Genomic DNA, 21807 nt, shown 5'->3' on the forward strand with positions numbered 1-21807 from the left:
TGGTTGAAGTAGCTACTATTTATCGCATTATCAATCTGTAAAACCCTATACGTTGGATGCTATTATTATGCTCACTTTTAAAAATGAGAGAACAAGATAAGTAACTTGTCTGGAGTTACATAGCTGGCAAGTGGACCTAATACAGTTAACCCACATGGTCTGACCCCACAGCCTTCTGTTAATGCTTGCTCCTTCCCTATGCCAGACTGTCTATCTTAAGAGCCCATTTCATTCACTCCTGATGAATGAAAATGCTTAGAATACAATTCTACACAGAGCTGGCGCTCCATGAATATTATCATTAGACTGTATCTTGCCCTTGTTTTTCTAAGGAACTCATAATACAGAAAGGAGAATGAGTTTAGACTGGGTAATAATTTCCTGTCACTGCCTTTTCAATTGGATACTCTACTTGAAATGGTGACAGAATGGAAGTGTCATTATTCATTATTCTCTCATTTATGTATCTCACAAATATTCTATGAGCCCTATATTGTGAGCCTACTGATGAAATAAAACCACAAACAAGATAACCATGGAATAACTGTGAACAATCTGCTAGCAAGGAGTAGCTTACGGGGCCCCAATAATTACCAGAGTGGGTGGTATTTTTAATTATTAATTGAAATCCAACTCAAATCTTTTGCTTGGCTTCATGGATTCCTCACAAGACCTATAGGGAGTAGGTTGCTAAGCCTGCCTCCTCAGGTGAGGGGACAGTCACTTGTGGAAATAAAGGTGCTTGCTCAAGCTCACAGAACCTACATCTCCTGGCCCAAAGCCCAAGGGTATCTCCATGAGCTGACCATTTCCTCCTAGTTGCATGATTTCAAATCATGCATCTATCACCAAATCAGAGTCATACATATTCTCCAGACCTGAGCCCGTTTTCTGACCCAGAATCCATCAACTAGAGGAGAGGCTAGTTATGCCAGAGGAAGGACATTGCAACAAACACAATGACAAGTAGATAATCATACCCTAACTCTTTACCCAAAGAGAACCAGGGTGGCATTTAGGTAATCACACACCGGGATAAGTGGGATATGTTTTGAGCATTGTTGGACTCTGGGTACAAGCTGACATTGTTAATTAGGAACCTGAGGTATTTACATGGTCTCCCTTTATAGTGGGGTCACATGGGGGAAGCAAGTAACGTATAGGATCATGGCCCAGGTCTGGCTCACAGTAGGCCCTCTGAGTCCGTGGATCCATCCAACAGTCATTTTCCCAGTTGTTGCTATTTAATGGAGCAGGTATACATGTTAGTTAGTACAACCCTCTACATACTGCTTCTTGGCCAGTGGAGTAAGAGTTACCATAGTGGGGAAAGCCAAGTGGAAGCTCTGTGACCCTACCAGCACTACCAGTAGCTGCCAAAGGAGTAAATCAAGACCAATATCTAATGAATTGAAGACCATGTGTTCATAGGAGTTAGCTATTGAAAGGTTCCAATAACATGAGCCAAATTCAAATCAATTTCACAAGCTGGTAAAGCTCTCTCCATTGCTACAGACATTTAAACATGGGAGTTAGTTGATTTTGTCTTTTTCTTTCTGTATATCCTTAGATACTCTTCCAACACAATCAAACATATATAAATCTTTGGCAATGTCAGCTAATTTTTTTATTTAAAAAAATCATTTGTATCTATAGGTAATGCAAATGTGTCACTTTTTGTTAGTTTTTAGGTCAGTGAGAACTTTGGATATGTGCTCATAAAGGCTTTCTCTAGAAATCATGAGTAGGAGCAAAACCCTGTGAAATTTTAAATGATTAGTCCAGAGTTTAGGGAAGACACCCAAATCATACTAATGGTTCAATTTAATGATTCAATTTCTATGCAAAAAGAACAATCCTAAAAGAAATTTTGTCTTGGAAGAAACAATTTGTCCTGTGTTCTGAAAGGAATAATCCCATCATGAATAAACATAGATATCTACCTTTTTATCTTTATTATTTCAGACAAGAATGCAAAATGATTATTCAATATATCTGTAGCTACGGGTTCAAAACTGTCTTAAGCTTTATAGAGATAAAATATCAAACATATACTATGTGCTCTCAAAGAACTAACAAGTGACCTGCTCATTTGGATTAATATCTGAGTAGTATTAGGGCACGTAGTTAAATTTAAAATCAACTTTGGGTTCTAAAAGCACTAAAAACAATTACAAAAATGTAAAGGAGTCGGGATGTGGTGTCAGACTGAGTGGACCCCACCCCACGTGTTCTCGCTATGTTGCTTTAGTTGGTCATTTCGCTTCGCAGCTTCACCTTCCTTTTTTGTAAAACAGGTTCTTGGGGAGTTGAAATGAGATCAGATACCTCACTTAGGGCAGACCCTGGCACACAGTAAGTACTCGGTGAATGCTAGCAGCTATTTTTCCTATTATTTATTATTGGGGAAACAGTCTCAAGTAAAAGAGAGGAATATTGATAGTCAACAAATTAGGCTTTTTCAGACACTAAGCAAAAACTTAAAAAGAAGGAGTCTTTTTCAAATTCCCTTCAAGCAGCTTCTACAAATATTGAGTCTGATGATGTTAAACATTGAATACAATTAGTAGAGTACATCACCAAAGCATCCCCCATCCCCCAAAGAACTCTCAAGCCCCGAGCGCTCTGCTTTTCCTCTCCTGTAACCAAGGCCACCATCAGTCATCCCCACCACTCAGTTTTCTTCAATCATGCCTTGTCTTAAAAATAAATTATATGGTCAGAGAAAGATAAATATCACATGATCTCACTCATGTGTGGAATATAATGAACAACATAAACTGATGAACAAAAACAGATCCATAGACAGAAACATCGATCAGACCGACAATCCTCAGAGGGAAGGTAGAGGAGGGTGGGGGTAAGGGGGAGAGATCAACCAAAGGACTTGTATGCATGCATATAAGCCTAACCAATGGACACAGACACCAGGGGGGTGAGGGCATGAGTGGGGAGGGGGTGGGGGGTGATGGGGGGATAAGGACACATATGTAATACCTTAATCAATAAAGAAATTAAAAAAGCAAATAAATGATATGCTTTACAATCTACTCTTTACTTCTCTTGTGACTTTGTGATCAGCGTCTCGGTGACAGATGGTGTGAAACAGCAGGATGTTTAGAACACAGCCCTGCTTAACCGACCAATATGAAAGGGACCACTTTCTAGGTCAGTGAGAAGTGACAGATGTCAGTCACATACATGTCTCCTATTCCCCCCTCGCGTTTCTCCTTTTGTGTGCTTTAGAGACAAGCATGGAAATGAAATACCTTCCTGCCCCTTGAAAGAAACCATAAGGTGCATTGTTAAAACACATTTATCATTTCAAATATTTTGATTTGCTGATGGACATTTTACCAAGGCAACAATTTTTGGTGAACTGGCCACTGATAGTAAGTTATTACTGAACATTTCCCCCTCCTATATTAACTAAATAATGAAGCTGACATTGGTAAAGTTATGATGAACTCTTGGAGCTTAGGAAAGTTACAGTGGTCTGGTTTCTTACCTACAACAATGCCATAGGAAAAAAACAGAAAGTAGATGTTAGGGGCAAAACCGCTCAGCATTAGGCCTCCGGCCACCATGAAGCCACTGAAGATCGCCACAGGTCTCGCTCCAAACGATGAGACACAGAGGCTGCAGATAGGACCTAAAAAAAGAAATGAAACCTTCACTTATGTCACAGTCATCTCCTTTTCACAATCATATTATCCATCCCACCCTAAGTTTAAAATGACTCTTTGCATCATAAAATAACAACACTAAAATAATAATAAGCATCTTCTGTGTATATACAATGTGATGAACACTATGTACTTCACATAAACTACCTCCTTTCATTTTCATCTTACTACAACCCTGGGAGGGAGATACTGTTGTTACCCTCATTTCTGTTGATAAGGAAATGAAAGTGTCAGGATGGGGGTGAGGTCACATAGTTAAGTGGGGAGTTCTGAGTGAGACTTTCTTCAAATGTGAGCGCTACTACTTGCTGGCTCTTTGATCTCAGGCAACTTATTTGATCTCTTTGTGCCTCCGTTTCTTCATCTGAAATTGAGGCCACCTCATAGTGTTTCCTGGGAGAACAAATAAGAGTGCAGGTATAACGCTGATCACAAGGCCTGGCACAAGGAAGTGCCCAATCAGTGCTCATTCTTCAGTGATGCCAGTGGCAGCAGCAGCGCCACCAGAATAGAAACACAGTAAAAACCCAGTTAGTCTGACTCCTGCGACCCTGGTCTTAACCCTCATATTCAGAGGATTTTTGGCTCTTGCATGTCCCAGGCACCTTTTCTTTCCAGCACAAGGCCTGTCGTATAATTGGTGATGAAGATGGATATGTTGGTTGATTGAATATAAGCAATTGCAACCCTGTGGAGGGAAGAGCTGAGGTTGAAGTAGTTATTCTCTTCCTAGAGAATATTCTGGCCAAATGGAAAAGCACCCTACCCATTCAGGGATGGGTCTGTCTGTTCCACTGTCCTATATTCCATGTGTAACCTGGAATCTGGGGAAGGCAGCACACTGTTGACCTACAGGCAAAAGTGACCATTACCTGGATCTGTTCTACGTATAGGTGGGCAACTTCTCCTGGAATAGCATTAAGTGCTAGTGAAATTCTTTCCCACCAGCACTGTACCTGGAAAGTACCTACAACTACAGAGATTAGCATACCCTATATAATAAAAGCTTAATATGCAAATTGTCTGGGAGTTCAACTGGGAGACCGTGAGTTCGACCACTCGCTATGAGATGCGCTGACCACCAGGGGACGGCGTGGAACATGGCAGGTGTTGGTGATGTGGCACTGGCAGTGGGCAGCAGTGGAGGTGCTGCTGGCCCCGATGGGCCCTGACGAGAACGGGACAAGGCAAGATGGTGGAGCAGGTGAGCATGCGGCGCCAGGCCAAGGCAGGTGTGAGTGGGGGGCCCAATCGCACCACCAATCACCCTGCAGATGGCGACCAGCAGCAGCGGCGGGAAGCAGGGCCGCCACCCAGCTCCCAGGTGCTGAGGGAGCCAGGCAGGGGGACCGGCCCCAATCCATTGCCCTGCAGGTGGGATAGTGGAGCAGGTGAGGGGCGGCGCCAGGCCAAGGCGGGGTGCCAGGCGGGGTTCCAGGCAGGGCTGCGGGGCTACGAGGCCAAGGGCATGAGCTGGGGCCCGATCTCCACAGGCCACCCCGAGGGACCCCACCTGTGCACAAATTCATGCACTGGGTGTCTAGTTAGAAATAAGAAGATATTAAAAGTTATTTAGCCCAATAGTCTCATTTACATGGAAGGATGTAAATGTGCTCATTTCATGGGTGTATTGAGCTTGTGAAAATTTCACTGGGTTATACTCTCATGATAACACTTTTCTGTATGTATTTTTTATTTCAAAAAAGTCTTAAGAAATGTCAAAAGGAGAAATGATGCAATCCACCCATAGTTAGTAAGTGGTAGAGCCAAAATCCAAAGACCCCAAGCCCAGCATTCTTACCAATTACAGTAGTCACCCTTACCCATGGTTTCCCTTTCCACAGTTTTAGTTACCCTCAGTCAATTGTGGTTAGCAAACATTAAACAGAAAATTCCAGAAATAAACAATTCATAAGTTTTAAACTGCATGCCATTCTGAGCAACTTATAATGAAATCTCTCACCATCCCGCTTTGTCCCGTCCAGGAGCTGAATTAACCTTTTGTCCAGAGTATCCACACTGTATATGCTATCTATCCATTAGTCACTCAGTAGCCCTCTTGGTTATCAGATTGACTGTCTCAGTATCACAGTACTTGTGTTCAAGTAACCCTTATTTTCTTAATAATGGCCCACATAACAGAATATTGTGATAATTGCTCTATTTTATTATTAGTTACTAGAGGCCCTTTGCATGAAGATTCATGCAATAGGCCTTCCTTTCCCTGGCTGCCAGCACTGGTTTTCCTCTGGCACCCGGGACCCAGGCCTTCACTCCAGCTGCAGCAGAGAAGCCAAGCCTCTTCAGTCTTCAGTCGTCTTCAGTCTTTGCTCCATGCCTGTGTATGCAAATTAACCCACCATCTTTGTTGGGTTAATTTGCATAATCACTCCTGCTTGGCTGGTGGGTGTTTCAGAGGTACGGTCAATTTGCATCTTTCTATTTTATTAGTGTAGCTTGTTATCTTTTACTGTGCCTAATTTATAAGTTAAACTTTATCATAGGTATGGATGTATAAAAAAAAGTATGGCTTATATAGGGCTGGATACTTATCCACGGTTTCAGGCACCCAGTGGAATACTAGTATATCCACTGCAGATAAGGGAGAACTGCTGTACCAGAGAATGGCTTAAGTGCGTATTTAATTTAAGACGAGGTTATGACCACTGAGATAGCACTTAGCTCTCAATACCTGTGACTCTTTCACATTCTTCCCTGATCATGAACTGACCCCTGCCATTTCAGGTCCTCTCTAGTGTGAGCCAGAACAGAATACACTAGTATATTTACATGACACACAGAGGGGAATATTCTGTGGCCATGTTTTAAAATAAAAAATTCATTTGAAATACCAAACTTTCCTAATAGTTGAGCTGTCTCTCTACCCAATGAGAAATACTTAGATACTTTATGATTTTAAGATTCAAATCTCATAAATGGTTGTCTGACACCATAAGAACATGGCCTTTCTCTGTTGTTTAACAAATTGCATTTACATTGAGAGTCAGTGTTGACAAATGTAATAAGCCCAATGGACTTGAAACACAGATATTATTACTGGCATAGTTGAAAAGTTTCCAGTTTCATCCTCAAAGTAGGACTTCAAATCTATGTGCCTTAATGCATGTTATTAACTCCACAAGGAAATCCAGATTCTGGGAAGCTGGGGATGGGGATGAAGGTGTAATTTTCATAGCATGTAAAACCAAATCGTCTGTTTTATAAAATACATACTTTATCATCAATTATGTAATAAATTCTTAAATCACTTTTGCCTAATACATGAATCCTTGAAAAAATTAAGCTTAAGGAAAAAATGATTAGAAATTCTTTGACAGATGAAAACAGCAAATTAAAAAATGCTTTAATTTTTTTTTTCTATTTCCACACTGCCACCTGCTGCTTACTTAGAGAAAAGCTGACATCTTTTTCAAAAATTTATTTTTAAGTGTAGTTGGTATACAACCTTATATTGGTTATATTAGTTTCAGATGTATAATACAATGATTCAACATTTTTAAACCTTAAAATATGATCGATCACTTCACTAATTCTGGTTATCATCTGTTACCATGTACACTTATTACAATATTATTGTCTATATTCCCCTTCCCCTTTCACCCCTCCCCCAATCCCTCCCTTCTGGTAACCATCCCTTTGGTCTCTGTTTCTATGAATATCTTTTTTGTTTTGTTTGTTTATTTTCAGATTCCACATGTAAGTGAAACCATATGGTATTTGTCTTTCTCTGTCTGACTTATTTTACTTAGCACAATACCCTGTAGGTACATCCATGTTGTCACAAATGGCAAGATTTCATTCTTTTTCATTGCTGCATAATATTCCAGTGTGTGTGTGTGTGTGTGTGTGTGTGTGTGTGTGTGTGTATTTCACATTTTCTTTATCCATTCATCTATCACTGGACACCTGGGTTGCTTTCATATCTTGGCTATTGTAAACAATGCTGCAATGAGCCTAGGGGTACATATATCTTTTCAAATGATTGTGTTCATTTTATTTTGATAAATACCAGGAAGTGGAATTTCTGAGTCATATATCTACTTTTAGTTTTTGAGGAATCTCCATACTGTTTTCCACAAGGGCTACACCAGTTTGCAGTCCCACCAACAGTGCACAAGGATTCTTTTTTCTCCACATCCTCACCAACATGTTATTTGTTGACTTTTTTATAATAACCATTCTGACGATTGTGAGATGGTATCTCATTGTGGTTTTGATTAACATTTCCCTAATGATTAGTAATGTTGAGCATATTTTCATATGTCTGTTGGCCATCTGTATGTCTTCTTTAGAGAAATGTTTTTTCATGTCCTCTGCCCATTTTTCAATCAGATTTTTTGTTATTGAGTTGTATGAGTTTCTTATATATTTTGGGTATCAACCCCTTATCAGATATATTTAATTTGTTAATATATTCTCCCAGTCAGTAAGGTTGTCTTTTTGTGCTGTTGAAGATTTCCTTTGAAGTGTATTAGCTCTTTAGTTTGATGTAGTCCCATTTATTTGTTTGTTTGTTTCCATTGCTCAAGGGACATGTCCAAAAAGATATTACTCAGATGATGTTAGATAGTTTACTCCCTATTTTCTTCTAGCAGTTTTATGGTTTCAAGCTTTTCATTTAAGTCTTTAACCCATTTTGAGTTTATTTTTGTATATGTTGTTGGAGAGTGGTCCAGTTTTCTTTTTTTGCATGTACCTGTCCAGGTTTTCCAACACCACTTGTTGAAGAGACTGTCATTACTCCAGTACATGTTTTTACCTCCTTTGTCATAGATTAGTTGACCATATAAGCAAGAGTTTATTTCTGGCCTCTCTATTCTGTTCCATTGACCTGGGTGTATGTTTTTGTGCCAGTACCATCCTGTTTTGATTATTGCAACTTTGTAGTGTAGTTTGAGATCAGGGAACATGATACCTCCAACTTTGTTCCTCTTTCTCAAGATTGCTTTGGCTAAGTGGGGTGTTTTGTGGTCCCATTTGTTCTAATTCTGAAAAGAATGACATTAGTATTTTGATAGGAATTGCATTTAATCTGTAAACTGCTTTGGATAGTATGGTCATTTTGACCATATTAATTCTTCCAATCCATGAGCATGGTATACTCTTCCATTAATTTGTGTCCTTTTCAATTTCTTTCGTCAATGTCTTACAGGTTCAGAGTAGAGGTTTTTCACCTCCTTGGTTAAGTTTATTCCTAGGTATTTTATTCTTTTTGATGCAATTTTAAATGGGATTGTTTTCTTCATTTACCCTCTGATTGTTTGTTATTAATGTACAGCAATGTGACAGGAAAACCTGACATCTTTTCTCTGATCCAGGACTTCGCCCATAAGACAAAACAAGCACATATCAAAATCTAATGTCATGGGCAATAAGCACCAAAAGAAAGGTCCAGATCATGTGTTTTGGGTTTTCAGAAAAGGGACATCACCAGGGACTAAGGAACTAAGTCTTGAACAGAGCCATGAAGTCTGGTTATGTCAACAAAAGGGGTGTAAATACTTCTAATGGAGGGAACAGAACCCTAATGTGATTTTCAAATATGTAATTATTATTAGATAGTTTGGGGAAATTATTCCCTCAGGACATAAATTCACTTCCATGCCCTTCTCTCTTCCAAAAAGTTTCAGAGTCCCAAAATTGGTCTGATGGCCAGGCCTGCTTCACTGAAGCCATAAGTAGGCTGATGGTGTAGGAGGCAGTTAGACAGACATGAGCAGAGCAAGGATGATGGGCCAGGTACAGAAGGTCACCAGGGTGGAAAGCCTCAGGTGCCTAACAAAGGACAATTGTAGGGTGGGACCTTGCCCCAGGGTGACCTTTCCTCCCCTAGCATATGGCTGGTCATGCTGTTTGGAATCCTGACCTTTCCTCACTAGAGATAACATTTGGCCTCAGTTGTATTTCAGCTCCAGGCCCAGAAAAGCAGCAAAACTAGACAAGGAACCCCATGGCTGACCTTAGGACCAGCTGCATTGAGTAATGACCACCCCCCCCACCCCAGCCCTGGCACCGACCAATCAATCAGTGGAGACCCCAACCCTGAAAGGACACACCTGGAAAGCTGATTGAAAGGGCAGGGAGAGACCAACTCCATGTTCCCTTTGTTCCATGTCCTCCACCTCGTGGAGTCAGGTTCCTGCCCTAGAACCTCTCCAAGAGCCCAACCCACACTTTTGAATTAGCCAATAGAAATGCAAGAGGAAAGTAAGCCGCACCCTGCCCCCATGTGCAACCTGACCCCGACCAATCAGCGGAGGCCACACTACCTCACCCCTCCTACCTCTCCCAGGCCCCCTATAAATCAGCACATTTGGGGCCTGGGGCTCTCTCTCTCTGCCTCCTGCTGCATGGGCGAGTGTGGTGGATGGGGAGCTCGAGCTAGCTCGAATAAAGGCTCTTTGCTTTTGCATCAGCCTCGGCTCCCTGGTGGTCTTTGGGGATCACGAAATCTGGGCATAACATTTGGGGGCTCATCTGGGATCCCCAAGACCCTCAAGGGACCCCCGATCCAGAGAGTCTGACTGGCCACGGTAGGTGCCTGTCTGTTCCTTGTCTCTTTTGTGTGAGCTCATTTCTGGATCTCTGGCAGTGCCCGAAGCGGTCTAGGTGGACTCACTGGAGGACCACGGGCGGGAGGAATCGGGAGACGTCCCGATCCTCCGTATTCCCCTCACGAGGAAGGTGTATTCCCCTCAAACCTCTGGGATGAGGTGGGTCGCTCCCACCGATCGGCGTGAGGCCGTCGTCCGCACTTTCGGTTTTGTCAGTTTTGTTCCAATGGACTCGCGTTGGAAAGCTTGTCTCAAGGGCCCTTTGTTTGTCTGCATCTGTGTTTTTCTGTTTTGTTTTGTGGACTCTCTTGACGGACATCATGGGACAGACTCAAACCACTCCTTTAAGCATTATGGTTGATCATTTCAAAGAGGTTAAGGGAAGATCTAGCAACCTCAGTGTAGAGGTCCGGAAGGGCCGGTGGCAAACTTTTTGTTCTAGGGAGTGGCCGACTTTTAGTGTCGGGTGGCCGCCAGAGGGGACCTTTAACCTCCCCACCATCCATCGGGTGAGGAACATTGTCTCTCAGCCCAAGAAGGGACATCCTGATCAACTCCCTTACATTATTACTTGGCAGGACCTCGTGGAAGATCCACCCTCCTGGCTTAAGCCCTTTCTGTCCCCGTGCCCCCCGGAGCCAAAACCCATACTTGCTTTGCAGGAAATGGAGAAGGTGAAGGAGAAGAAGGACCTCACCCCGCCATCAGCTCCCCTCTATCCTGTCTTCCATGGGGGAACTGAAGAGGAACTAATCTTTCCTCCCCCATATCAGCCCCCTAGGAGTCCATGGGGGGCGATCCTCACACGAGAGGGGAAGCGGAGTTCTGGGAGTGGCTGGGGGCGGAGTTCCGGGAGCAGCTGCGGTTCCGGTGGGAAGCCCACCTCTTACTAGACAAAGGGCTCAGAGGGAACTGTCTGTCACAGCCCCCGACTCCACTATTAAAACCCTACCTTTACGAGCTGCAGGGCCCCCAGATGCGGATGGCAATCAACCCCATCACTATTGGCCTTTCGCCACTAGTGACCTTTACAACTGGAAGTCTCAGAATCCTAAGTTCTCTGAGAAGCCAGCAGGGCTTATTGATCTGTTAGATTCTGTCCTTTTCACCCACCAGCCCACGTGGGACGACTGCCAACAGCTTTTACAGGTCCTGTTCACAACTGAGGAGAGGGAAAGAATCCTCAATGAGGCCCGGAAAGTGGTTCCAGGAGTGGACGGGAACCCAACCACAAACCCGGTCCAGATAGATGTCTCTTTTCCCTTAACTAGGCCTGAATGGGATTTCAACACGGCAGAAGGTAAGGAGGGGCTCCAGGTCTACTGGCAGACTCTAATGGGGGGTCTCCGAATGGCTGCTAGAAAGCCAACTAATTTGGCCAAGGTAGGGAATGTTCAGCAGGAAAGGGATGAGTCTCCAGCTGTCCTTTTAGAACGGATCATGGAGGCATACCGCACCTACACCCCCATGAATCCAGAAGCTCCTGAAAACAAGGCAGCTGTGATCATAAGCTTTGTAAACCAGTCGGCTGGGGATATTAAAAAGAAACTGCAAAAAGTAGATAGGTTGGGGGAGAAGAGTTTAAAGGACCTACTGGAGGTAGCCGAGAAGATGTATAATAACAGGGAGCCCCTGGAAGAAAGGCAGGCTCACGCTGCGGCGGCTGCGAGCAGCAAACAAACCCGAGACCTAGCTAAGATCCTGCTCGGCACCACCGCGGACTCTTCCGAGGAATGGAACCCCCGTCTCCGCCGACTCGCCTGCAACCAGGAGGACAGTAAGGGGACCACCCGGGGCGGGAGGCGGAAGCTGCAGAAAGATCAGTGTGCTTACTGTAGGGAGATAGGGCACTGGAAACAAGCGTGTCTGAAAAGGGCCAGCAAAAAGGGAGGTGAAGCGGATCGAGTGAAGGTCCTGGAGCTAGATGAACTGAGTGACTAGGGGAGTCAGGGTTCGGACCCCCTCCCCGAGCCCAGGGTAACTCTTAGAGTGGAGGGAACCCCCATTGACTTCCTTGTTGACACCGGAGTGCAACACTCGGTCCTCCGTACGCCTCAAGGAAAATTAACAAATAAGAAGTCTTGGGTACAAGGGGCAACTGGTATGAGCCAGTATTCATGGACTACCCGAAGAACGGTGGATTTAGGGACAGGCTGGGTATTCCACTCTCTTATGGTAATTCTGGAATGCCCCTACCCACTGTTTGGACGAGACTTGCTCACTAAGATCGGAGCTCAGATAACTTTCAGACAAGGGGGGCCTCAGGTTACTGATGGCAAGGGCCACCCCATTCAGGTCCTGACCATAAGGCTGGAGGATGAGTACCGGCTTCACCAAAAAGCCTCTCCAATAGAGGGCAGCACGGATGAATGGCTGCAGGAGTTCCCCACGGCTTGGGCGGAGACAGGGGGAGTGGGGCTCGCCGCCCACAGGGCCCCAGTCCTGGTAGAGTTAAAACCAGGGGAAGGCCCGGTGAGAATCAAACAGTACCCCATGCCTCAGGAAGCCTGGAAGGGAATTCAGCCACACATTCGGAGACTGAGGGGCCTAGGGGTGCTGGTCCCCTGCCAGTCTGCCTGGAACACCCCCCTCCTGCCAGTCAAGAAGCCCCACATGAATGACTACCGGCCAGTACAGGACCTCCGGGAAGTAAATAAAAGAGTTATGGACATACATCCAACGGTCCCCAAACCATACACTCTCTTAAGCTCTCTGGCACCCTCCCGTGTCTGGTATACTGTGTTAGATTTGAAGGATGCCTTTTTCAGTTTGCCGCTGGCACCCCTGTTCGCCTTCGAGTGGCATGACCCGGAAGAGGGCTATAGCGGACAACTGACATGGACTCGGTTGCCTCAGGGGTTCAAGAACTCGCCCACCATCTTCGACGAGGCCCTGCATGAGGATCTGGGTGAGTACCAGAGAACACACCCCAACCTCACTCTCCTTCAGTATGTGGACGATATCCTGATTGCAGCAGACACGGCTGAGGACTGCAAGGAGGAGAAGGGGTGGTGGTATACACCACAAGGGGAGCTCATACTGCCGGACCAGCTTGGAGTCTCCATGATAAAACACATGCCCCAGTCCACTCACCTGGGGGCATGTAAATTAAAGGACTTAATTCGACACGCCAGAATTAAGATCCACCAGCAGGACATTAAAAAAGAGCAGGTTGTATCTGCCTGCAAGACCTGTCAACTCACAAATGTGAGAATCGGGCCGAGTGAAAAAGGAACCAGGCTTCGAGGAACCAAGCCTGGGGCACAATGGGAGGTGACTTCACTGAGGTTAAACCAGGAAAGTATGGCTATAAATATCTTTTAGTATTTGTAGATACCTTCTCCGGATGGGTAGAAGCATACCCAACTAAGCATGAAACAGCTCAGACGGTAGCTAAGAAGCTGCTGGAAGACATCTTGCCCAGGTACGGTTTTCCCGCTGAGATAGGGTCAGACAATGGACCAGCTTTTGTCTCGCAGGTAACGCAGGCAGTGGCCAAGGCCATTGGGGCAAATTGGAAATTGCATTGTGCTTATAGGCCCCAAAGCTCAGGGCAAGTAGAAAGGATGAATAGAACTCTAAAAGAGACCCTTACCAAATTGACCATGGAGACTGGCGGGGACTGGGTGGCTCTCCTTCCATATGCCCTTTACCGGGTTAGGAACTCCCCCTACACCCTGGGTTTTACTCATGAGATCATGTTTGGCCGGCCACCCCCTATTATCCCTAACCTTAAAGCCGAATTTCTTACAGAATTTGAAAGTCAAGAACTGTTTCTTTCCTTGAGAGGGCTCCAGAGGGCGCACGAGGACATTTGGCCACACCTCCGCGCTATCTACAAGACCGGCCCAGCCCCGACTCCTCATCAGCATAAGCCCGGGGACTGGGTCTACGTCAAGAGACACCGCCGGGAGACCCTTGAGCCACGTTGGAAGGGTCCCTACGTCGTGGTGCTGACGACCCCCACCGCTCTCAAGGTAGACGGAGTCGCGACCTGGGTCCATCACACTCACGTCTGGTCCGCGGACCCATCTGTGATCCGGGAAGACTTCGTCACCAAATGGAGTATCGATCGAGATCAATGCAACCCGCTCAAGCTCAAGCTACGGTGTGCTCGACCTGCCTGATGCTGGCAACCTTACTCACGATCACTCCTGCTACCGGGAGCCCCCACACTCCCTATAATGTTACCTGGCAAATTACAGACACCAACTCAGGGGTGATTCTCAATCAGACTTCTCAAACCCATCCCAAAGGCACTTGGTTCCCTGAGCTGCGGGTGGACCTCCAGACTCTCTTTCCCAGAATCTACCCGCCACCGTACTGTACATCTGCTGTGATAGGCGCAGGGATTAAGGACTCAAAACCATTAAGGACCGCCTATTTCTACATCTGCCCCAAGCACTCGCGAACTCGGCCCCAGGAAAAGAACCCTTGTGGAGGCACTGGAGACTATTTCTGTGCTTCCTGGTCATGCGTCTCAACTGGACACATTTGGTGGGAGGCCCCGAGGAAGGGTGACCTGATCACCGTTGGATGGCCGCCTGCCCCACCTTGTCCCCCGAGAGGCCGTAGCCACTGTAACCCTGTGAGCATTTCCTTCATGGGAGAGGGAAGGAAGGCTACCGGATGGGACACCAGGAAGACTTGGGGACTCCGATTTTATCAGTGCAGGGAATTTGGGATGGTGTACCCTCATGACCCAGGAATGTTGTTCAGTAGGAATACAAACCGACCTATGATTGGGCCTGTAAGTTTCAAGACAAGGGGGGAATGAAAGGGCGGGGAGAGACCGACTCCATGTTCCCTTTGTTCCATGTCCTCCACCTCGTGGAGTCAGGTTCCTGCCCTAGAACCTCTCCAAGAGCCCAACCCACACTTTTGAATTAGCCAATAGAAATGCAAGAGGAAAGTAAGCTGCGCCCTGCCCCCATGTGCAACCTGACCCCGACCAATCAGCAGAGGCCACATTACCTCAACCCTCCTACCTCTCCCAGGCCCCCTATAAATCAGCGCGTTTGGGGCCTGGGGCTCTCTCTCTGCCTCCTGCCGCTGCGTCAGCGAGTGTGGTGGATGGGGAGCTCGAGCTAGCTCGAATAAAGGCTCTTTGCTTTTGCATCAGCCTCGGCTCCCTGGTGGTCTTTGGGGATCACGAAATCTGGGCATAACACTGATGAATATTCTAAGATCTTTCCCTGGGACCTGCCCTAAAATCTCCACCCATAAAACTCTTAGGACTGAGTACCCAGTGGGCTCTCCCTCCTGGGGGCACACTCCTTCCTTTCCCTCTCCCCACCTCCCCTTAGGGGTGTTACCATTACCTTCCTCACTCTCAAACTCCAAGGGCCCTCCTTGGGTGCTATAACTTGTTTCCTCATCCCATTTCTTCTATGAATTACTTCTTCTACCTCTGTGATTTTCTAAATAAATGATCTCTTATAGTTTCAGCCTTGGCTCTGAATTCTTTCCTAGCTAGAACTCAAGTACTGAAGTTGCTGAAACCAGGTCTGGTCTGACTCCACCAGTCTAACACCCAGTGCCATTCTAGCTGCCTACAACAGTGGTACAATGATAAAGAAAACATAGCAGTAACCAGGTTGTGACTGCAGTAGAACAAGGATTTCCTAGCTGAGTAGACTGAGCCCACGAGAGCCCTACCCTCCTCCTACAAAGCAGGGAGCCCAACAAAAGAGCACTCCTTCCTCCTGCTGAGACCAGGAATTTTATTTTTTTTAAATATTATTTTATTGATTTCAGAGAGGAAGGGAGAGAGAGATAGAAACATATAAGATAAGCCAGGCATGCGTCCTGACCGGGAATCAAACCGTGACCGCCTGAGAGCAGGAATTTTAAATTCATCATCTCTCCGAGGAAGAGAACGGCACTAAGGAGCCGCAGCCACTCACATCCTTGATTCCATGTATAGTGTTGACTGCATTGTTTGTTGGTTGGTTTGACAGTATTATGTAGGGATGGAAGAGAGCTTAACTAAAACCTGCCATTCTTCTCACCAATCCCGGAACTACCTAGTACTCTGTGAACTGGCCATTGTAACAGAATCCTTGTAGGACGCACAATTTCAGTCCTGCTTGAAAGAGGTAACAGTGTGGGAGTAAAATCTACATATATGATCATACCCAGCTCTGCCAGCCAACACTCACAACTCATTCAGCAAGCCTGTGGGCCATACTGACTCACTTAACAGAGGTGGGGAACCTTTTTTCTGCCAAGGGCCATTTGTATAGTTACAACATCATCCGCTTAATATAAGTCACTTAACAAAAATTTATGTTGCCATGAAAAAAAGCTCCTAGATTTATTAAATTTCAAGTCCCACCTGTGGTTGCCTTGGCAGGGCCAGACCAAATGACTTCTTGGGCCTTACGTGGCCCACAGGTGGATGTTCCCCATTCCTGCACTATATTAACCTAGGGATAGATTTATTGACTCAGCAGTTTGAGGGCCTTTGGAGAAACAAAAGATCTCCCTGCTGTTTCAGCAACTCTATTGTCTGAAAAATGGTCCCACCCTTCTTGAACTAGTTTAGTTACCTTTCATTCCTTCTGGATCATTCAGGTTTTAGCCAGAGAAACAGAACCAGAAGAAGACATGTAGGGTGGGGCAAAAATAGGTTTACAGTTGTTCTTATGGAAAAGAATACAATAATTAATAAATCATAATACAAGAATAAACTGTGTTCTATGTACTCATAGCCATAAAGCAACCCTGTATATTAAGAGGTTTATCACCAGGAATTGGCTTATGCAATTGTGGGATCTGGCTAGGCATGGAAGGGCGAGTGAGAACTTGGCACAGGCTGAACTACAGCCCACAAGTGGAACTTCTTAATCTGGAAAAGCTCATCTCTTTTCTTAAGGCCTTTCAACAGATTGAATCAGTCCACCAGATTATCTAGGACCGTGGTTGGTAAACTGCGGCTCACGAGCGAGCCACATGCGGCTCTTTGGCTCCTTGAGTGTGGCTCTTCCACAAAATACCACAGCCTGGGTGAGTCTATTTTGAAGAAGCGGCGTTAGAAGAAGTTTAAGTTTAAAAAATTTGGCTCTCAAAAGAAATTTCAATCGTTGTACTGTTGATATTTGGCTCTGTTGACTAATGAGTTTGCCGACCACTGGTCTAGGATAATCATCCTTTCTTAAAGGTCAGCTGATTACGGAGTTTGAGCACACCTACAAAATACCTTCACAGCAACACCTACATTAGTGTTTGAATAACTGGAGAATGTGGCCTAGCCGCGTTGACAATGACCATCACACCTCCCAACAATCACAATCTCTCCTTCTCCAGACAAATTTACTCAACCAAAGTACATCATCTGCAGTGCAGACTCCACACCTGTGCATACGAGGACTCTGCATGGCCCGACCTCTTCCTGACCATTCACCTTATACACCCCATCCTCCTGTGTGGCCCACCTATCTTATAAAACTCCAAAGAGTGTCTTATTTCTGCTATTCTCCTTGATATTTTGGATGTCTCAAATTATCCGATGGTCTTAGGCTCTACATCAGCAGTTCTCAACCTGTGGGTCGTGACCCACAGGTTGAGAACCGCTAGCAGGGTTGCCTAAGACCATCAGAAAACACAGATATTTACATTACAATTCATAACAGTAGCAAAATTACAGTTATGAAGTAGCAACGAAAATAATTTTATGGTTGGGGGTCACCACAACATGAGGAACTATTATTAAAGGGTGGCGGCATTAGAAAGGCTGAGAACCACTGAACTAAGATCAAGTAAGTGAAAGTGGCTGGACTGAGCCAGGCACACAGGGCACTTAGCGAACTTAAGGGACAAGCACATGAAGAATAAAATTTCTGTGCTGCTGGGCAATTGTACTTACTCTGTCGCCTTGCTCATTGTAAAGTTCCAGAGGTCACATCACGGAACTAATCAAAGATGATGCCTACCCTGCCTTCTCTGGACAAAACTGAGGAAAGAAAATAACACATTTTTCTCACATATAATATGGCCTGCCTATATCAGAATCATCTGGGGAACTAGTTAAAAGAAGACTCCTGGGCCCACCACCATCTCCACACCACTCACAGATGAGTAGGAAATTGGCTTTTTTGACAAACTCCAGTAATGCATACATATTCCTGATCTTAAGAGCAACTGTAGCCTGGTTGTTGTGGCTCAGTGATTAAGTGTTGACCTATGAACCAGGAGGTCACCTGTTCGATTCCCAGTCAGGGCATATGACTGGGTTGCCGGTTTGATCCCCAGCGGGAGGCATGCAGGAGGCAGCCAATCAATGATTCTCTCTCATCATTGATCCTTCTATCTCTCTTTCCCTCTCTCTTCCTCTCTGAAATCAATAAAAAAATATTTTTTTAAAAAGCAACTTTTTATATTTCACCTAGGTATATAAAGCCCATTTTTTATAAAAAAGATGTATATATATAAATATGCATGCACATATGTATAAATTATCTTTTATCAAAAAGAATGCAAAGATGCCCATTTACGTGTATTTTTCACCAAAACCCCACATAGAAAACCAGAACCATTGGACACAATTTATTTTTCATGATTTATGTGACAGAAGCAGTGCCACATCCAAGCAGAAACAATAGTTCCCTTTATAAATAAGTCTAAGCAAATCATACATCAAGAAATTATAAATAGATAGGCTTAAACGTCGTTCCCAACTGAAAATTACATTGGGGGCTTGTAAAAATTCACATATCTGGGCCCCAGTGTAGACTGACTGATTTAGAATGCCTAATGATCAAATCCAGGTGATTATATGCTGAAATTTTTCTATAGGTGATTCTAACAATTTCCCTGGTTAAGAACCACTGACAATCATTTGAATCACCAACATGAGATACTTTTCCCATTTCCAAGATATTGATCTGTTTGTTTCTCTGTAGAACAAAGTTCTCAAAAAAGTAAATGGTTAATGTGGTTCACATACTTGTAGAGCCCTCTTGTTAATACTATATTACCATAGTTTTCAGGATTTGTCCTTTAATTTATGCTATGAAGAGCCAAGGGAAGCCAACATACATATGTTCAGTGGACAACAATCAAGTGCACACACACACACACATACACACAAACACACACACACACACACACACACACACACACACCCATAAGGGGTAGTTCTTCAGCCATCATTTTTTCCCACCATTTCCTCATTTTTTAATCCTTTGGTCTCCTTATTCTATGCTCATCTTCAAAGGCTTTAAGTAGCTGCGCCAAGTACCTCCTCTCCTAGTTAATGACATGAAAATTAAGTGATTTGCACAAGATCTCTCAGCTAAATAGTGGTAGAGCCAGGACTTAAAGTAGTCTCTGACTTAAGACCAACATCCCACCCCCCACACCAATACTTGTCTCCTCTGAACTTCGGTGGGATACTCTATTATCTCCAGCCTCAAGCGGGGCTGGCTTCATGGGCTTGTGACCTATGCAAGTACACAGGGCGTAGCTCTTAGCAAGGCCATACACTGATTTGCTGTTCTGTTATTGAATTCTTTACTTTTTTAACAAGATCCCTGCATTTTCATTTTGCGCTGGGGCCTGCAAATTATGCAGCCAACTTTGCCTACAAGTAATGGGAGCTGTTCCTGGCCCTTGAGACTGAGTTAACTTAGAGAAAGGATAGAGTGCAGTTCAGTTTTCAGAGTCTCAGCCTCAGCTCTGACCACCAAGGTAACTACATTTCTGTTTAACTTACTATCTGCTAATAAAAATGGTGACTAACTGGAGAACATTAAAAAATTCTCTCCCCTTCACATTCGATCATTTTCTCAAAATTAATACATATATTAACATATAAATTATCATCTACTTGTACTTTGCAGTTTTACAAACAATTCACATTTTGAAAAACCCTTTCAGACAAGATCATGCATGTTCAGGGTGGTAAAAACCCTTTTAAACAAATCTTGGGCAAACTTTTACTGTTTATCTTGAGCTCATAATGATAGTATAATTTTCATTTGTTCGGTTATGTTTAGTGATCTTACGTGACATGGCCAGATGATCCATCATGTTTTTCAAGTCTTATTTTTGTCTTTTTTTAAGTTGAATGTATTTATTGTTTTACTTTATTTTTAATTATTAAATGATGTGCAATATTATATTAGTACGAAGTACACAAAATAGTGATTCAACATTTTATACCTTACAAAGTTATCATCACAATAAATCTAATAACCATCAAGTCTAATAACCAGTCACTCACTATACATAGTCATTAGGAGCAAGTCTTGGTTTTAATTTAACATCAATTGGAAGCAACTGCTTTTGTTTTGTTTTGTTTTGTTTTGTTTTGTTTTGTTTTGTTTTAAGAAGTCCCCTTTATGATTCAGGAAAGACAACATTTTAAAAAAAGAAATGGCTAATGCATTTTATTTCCATTCCAAATTACTTTATTTACTATTATTGAAAAATACCTTACAAATCTCTATATTAAATATCCTTATTCTCCCCATAAGAATAGAAATTGTGATTTGCTCAACAAATCACATCAAATTCAGAGCACGCAGGAAGATCCCCCAGGGCTAATGATCCAATCTATGTCACCAGTTTAGCACACCTGTAAGTTTGCCAACAAGTTAGAGTGATAATCACTAAATATTACTGCAGAGTTAAACCAGGGGTGGGCAAACTTTTTGACTCGAGGGCCACAATGGGTTCTTAAACTGGACCGGAGGGCCGGAACAAAAGCATGGATGGAGTGTTTGTGTGAACTAATATAAATTCAAAGTAAAGGAGCGGAGGGGAGAGCAAGAGAACCGGATAGAACAGCCAGATCTAGCCCGCGGGCCGTAGTTTGCCCACAGCTGGTTTAAACTATTACACCAGAAATTGAAGTGCCATATGATATTGTCTTTAAATGAAAATAAAAGCCCCTCTGCTATTTTCTCTGTAAAGATTATAGGAATCACTATTATATCAGATATAAATGTTTATCAAGAATATTACTTTTGGAGACATTATATGAAGGTCACACAAAATACATCACATATATCTTATAAAAAAACACAATATTGCCCTAATCGGTTTGGCTCAGTGGATAGAGCGTCGGCCTGCAGACTGAAGGGTCCCAGGTTCGATTGCGGTCAAGGGCATGTACCTTGGTTGTGGGCACATCCCCAGTGGGGGGCGTACAGGAGGCAGCTGATCAATGTTTCTCTCTCATCGATGTTTCTAGCTCTCTATCCCTCTCCCTCCCTCTCTGTAAAAAAATCAATAAAATATATTTAAAAAAACAACACTATATTAAAATCCTTAATAGCATCATCATTGTGAGATGGGACTGTCCTTTGCCATGTAAAATTTTTCTTATAAAGGGTGATACAAATGTAGAACATGTGATTTGATCACAGCGTATCTGAATTAGAGGTGTAATTATGAAACATGTAATAGGACTACCAGCATTCAGTGGACATGCCTGAATCATTTCCTGAATCACTGCCCTCATTTCCCTGTATCATTCTTACTCATGGAAGTGCGTCTCTCACTAGACTGTGAGTCTCTTAAGGACAGAATGATGTGTTTGC

At 43.9% G+C, this 21807-nt stretch overlaps 1 protein-coding gene across 1 annotated transcript in view; it reads right to left on the reverse strand.

The window, feature by feature from the left end:
* Positions 1 to 21807, reverse strand: part of SLC16A9 (solute carrier family 16 member 9) — a 64508-nt gene that overhangs the window by 17105 nt on the left and 25596 nt on the right. Inside the window, exon 3 of the mRNA XM_080640048.1 lies at positions 3509 to 3652. Coding sequence (XP_080496174.1) covers positions 3509 to 3652 — 144 coding nt within the window. The remainder of the gene's footprint in view (positions 1 to 3508; positions 3653 to 21807) is intronic.

Source organism: Plecotus auritus (genome assembly GCF_963455305.1).
Source record: "Plecotus auritus genome assembly, chromosome: 9".
NCBI lineage: Eukaryota > Metazoa > Chordata > Mammalia > Chiroptera > Vespertilionidae > Plecotus > Plecotus auritus.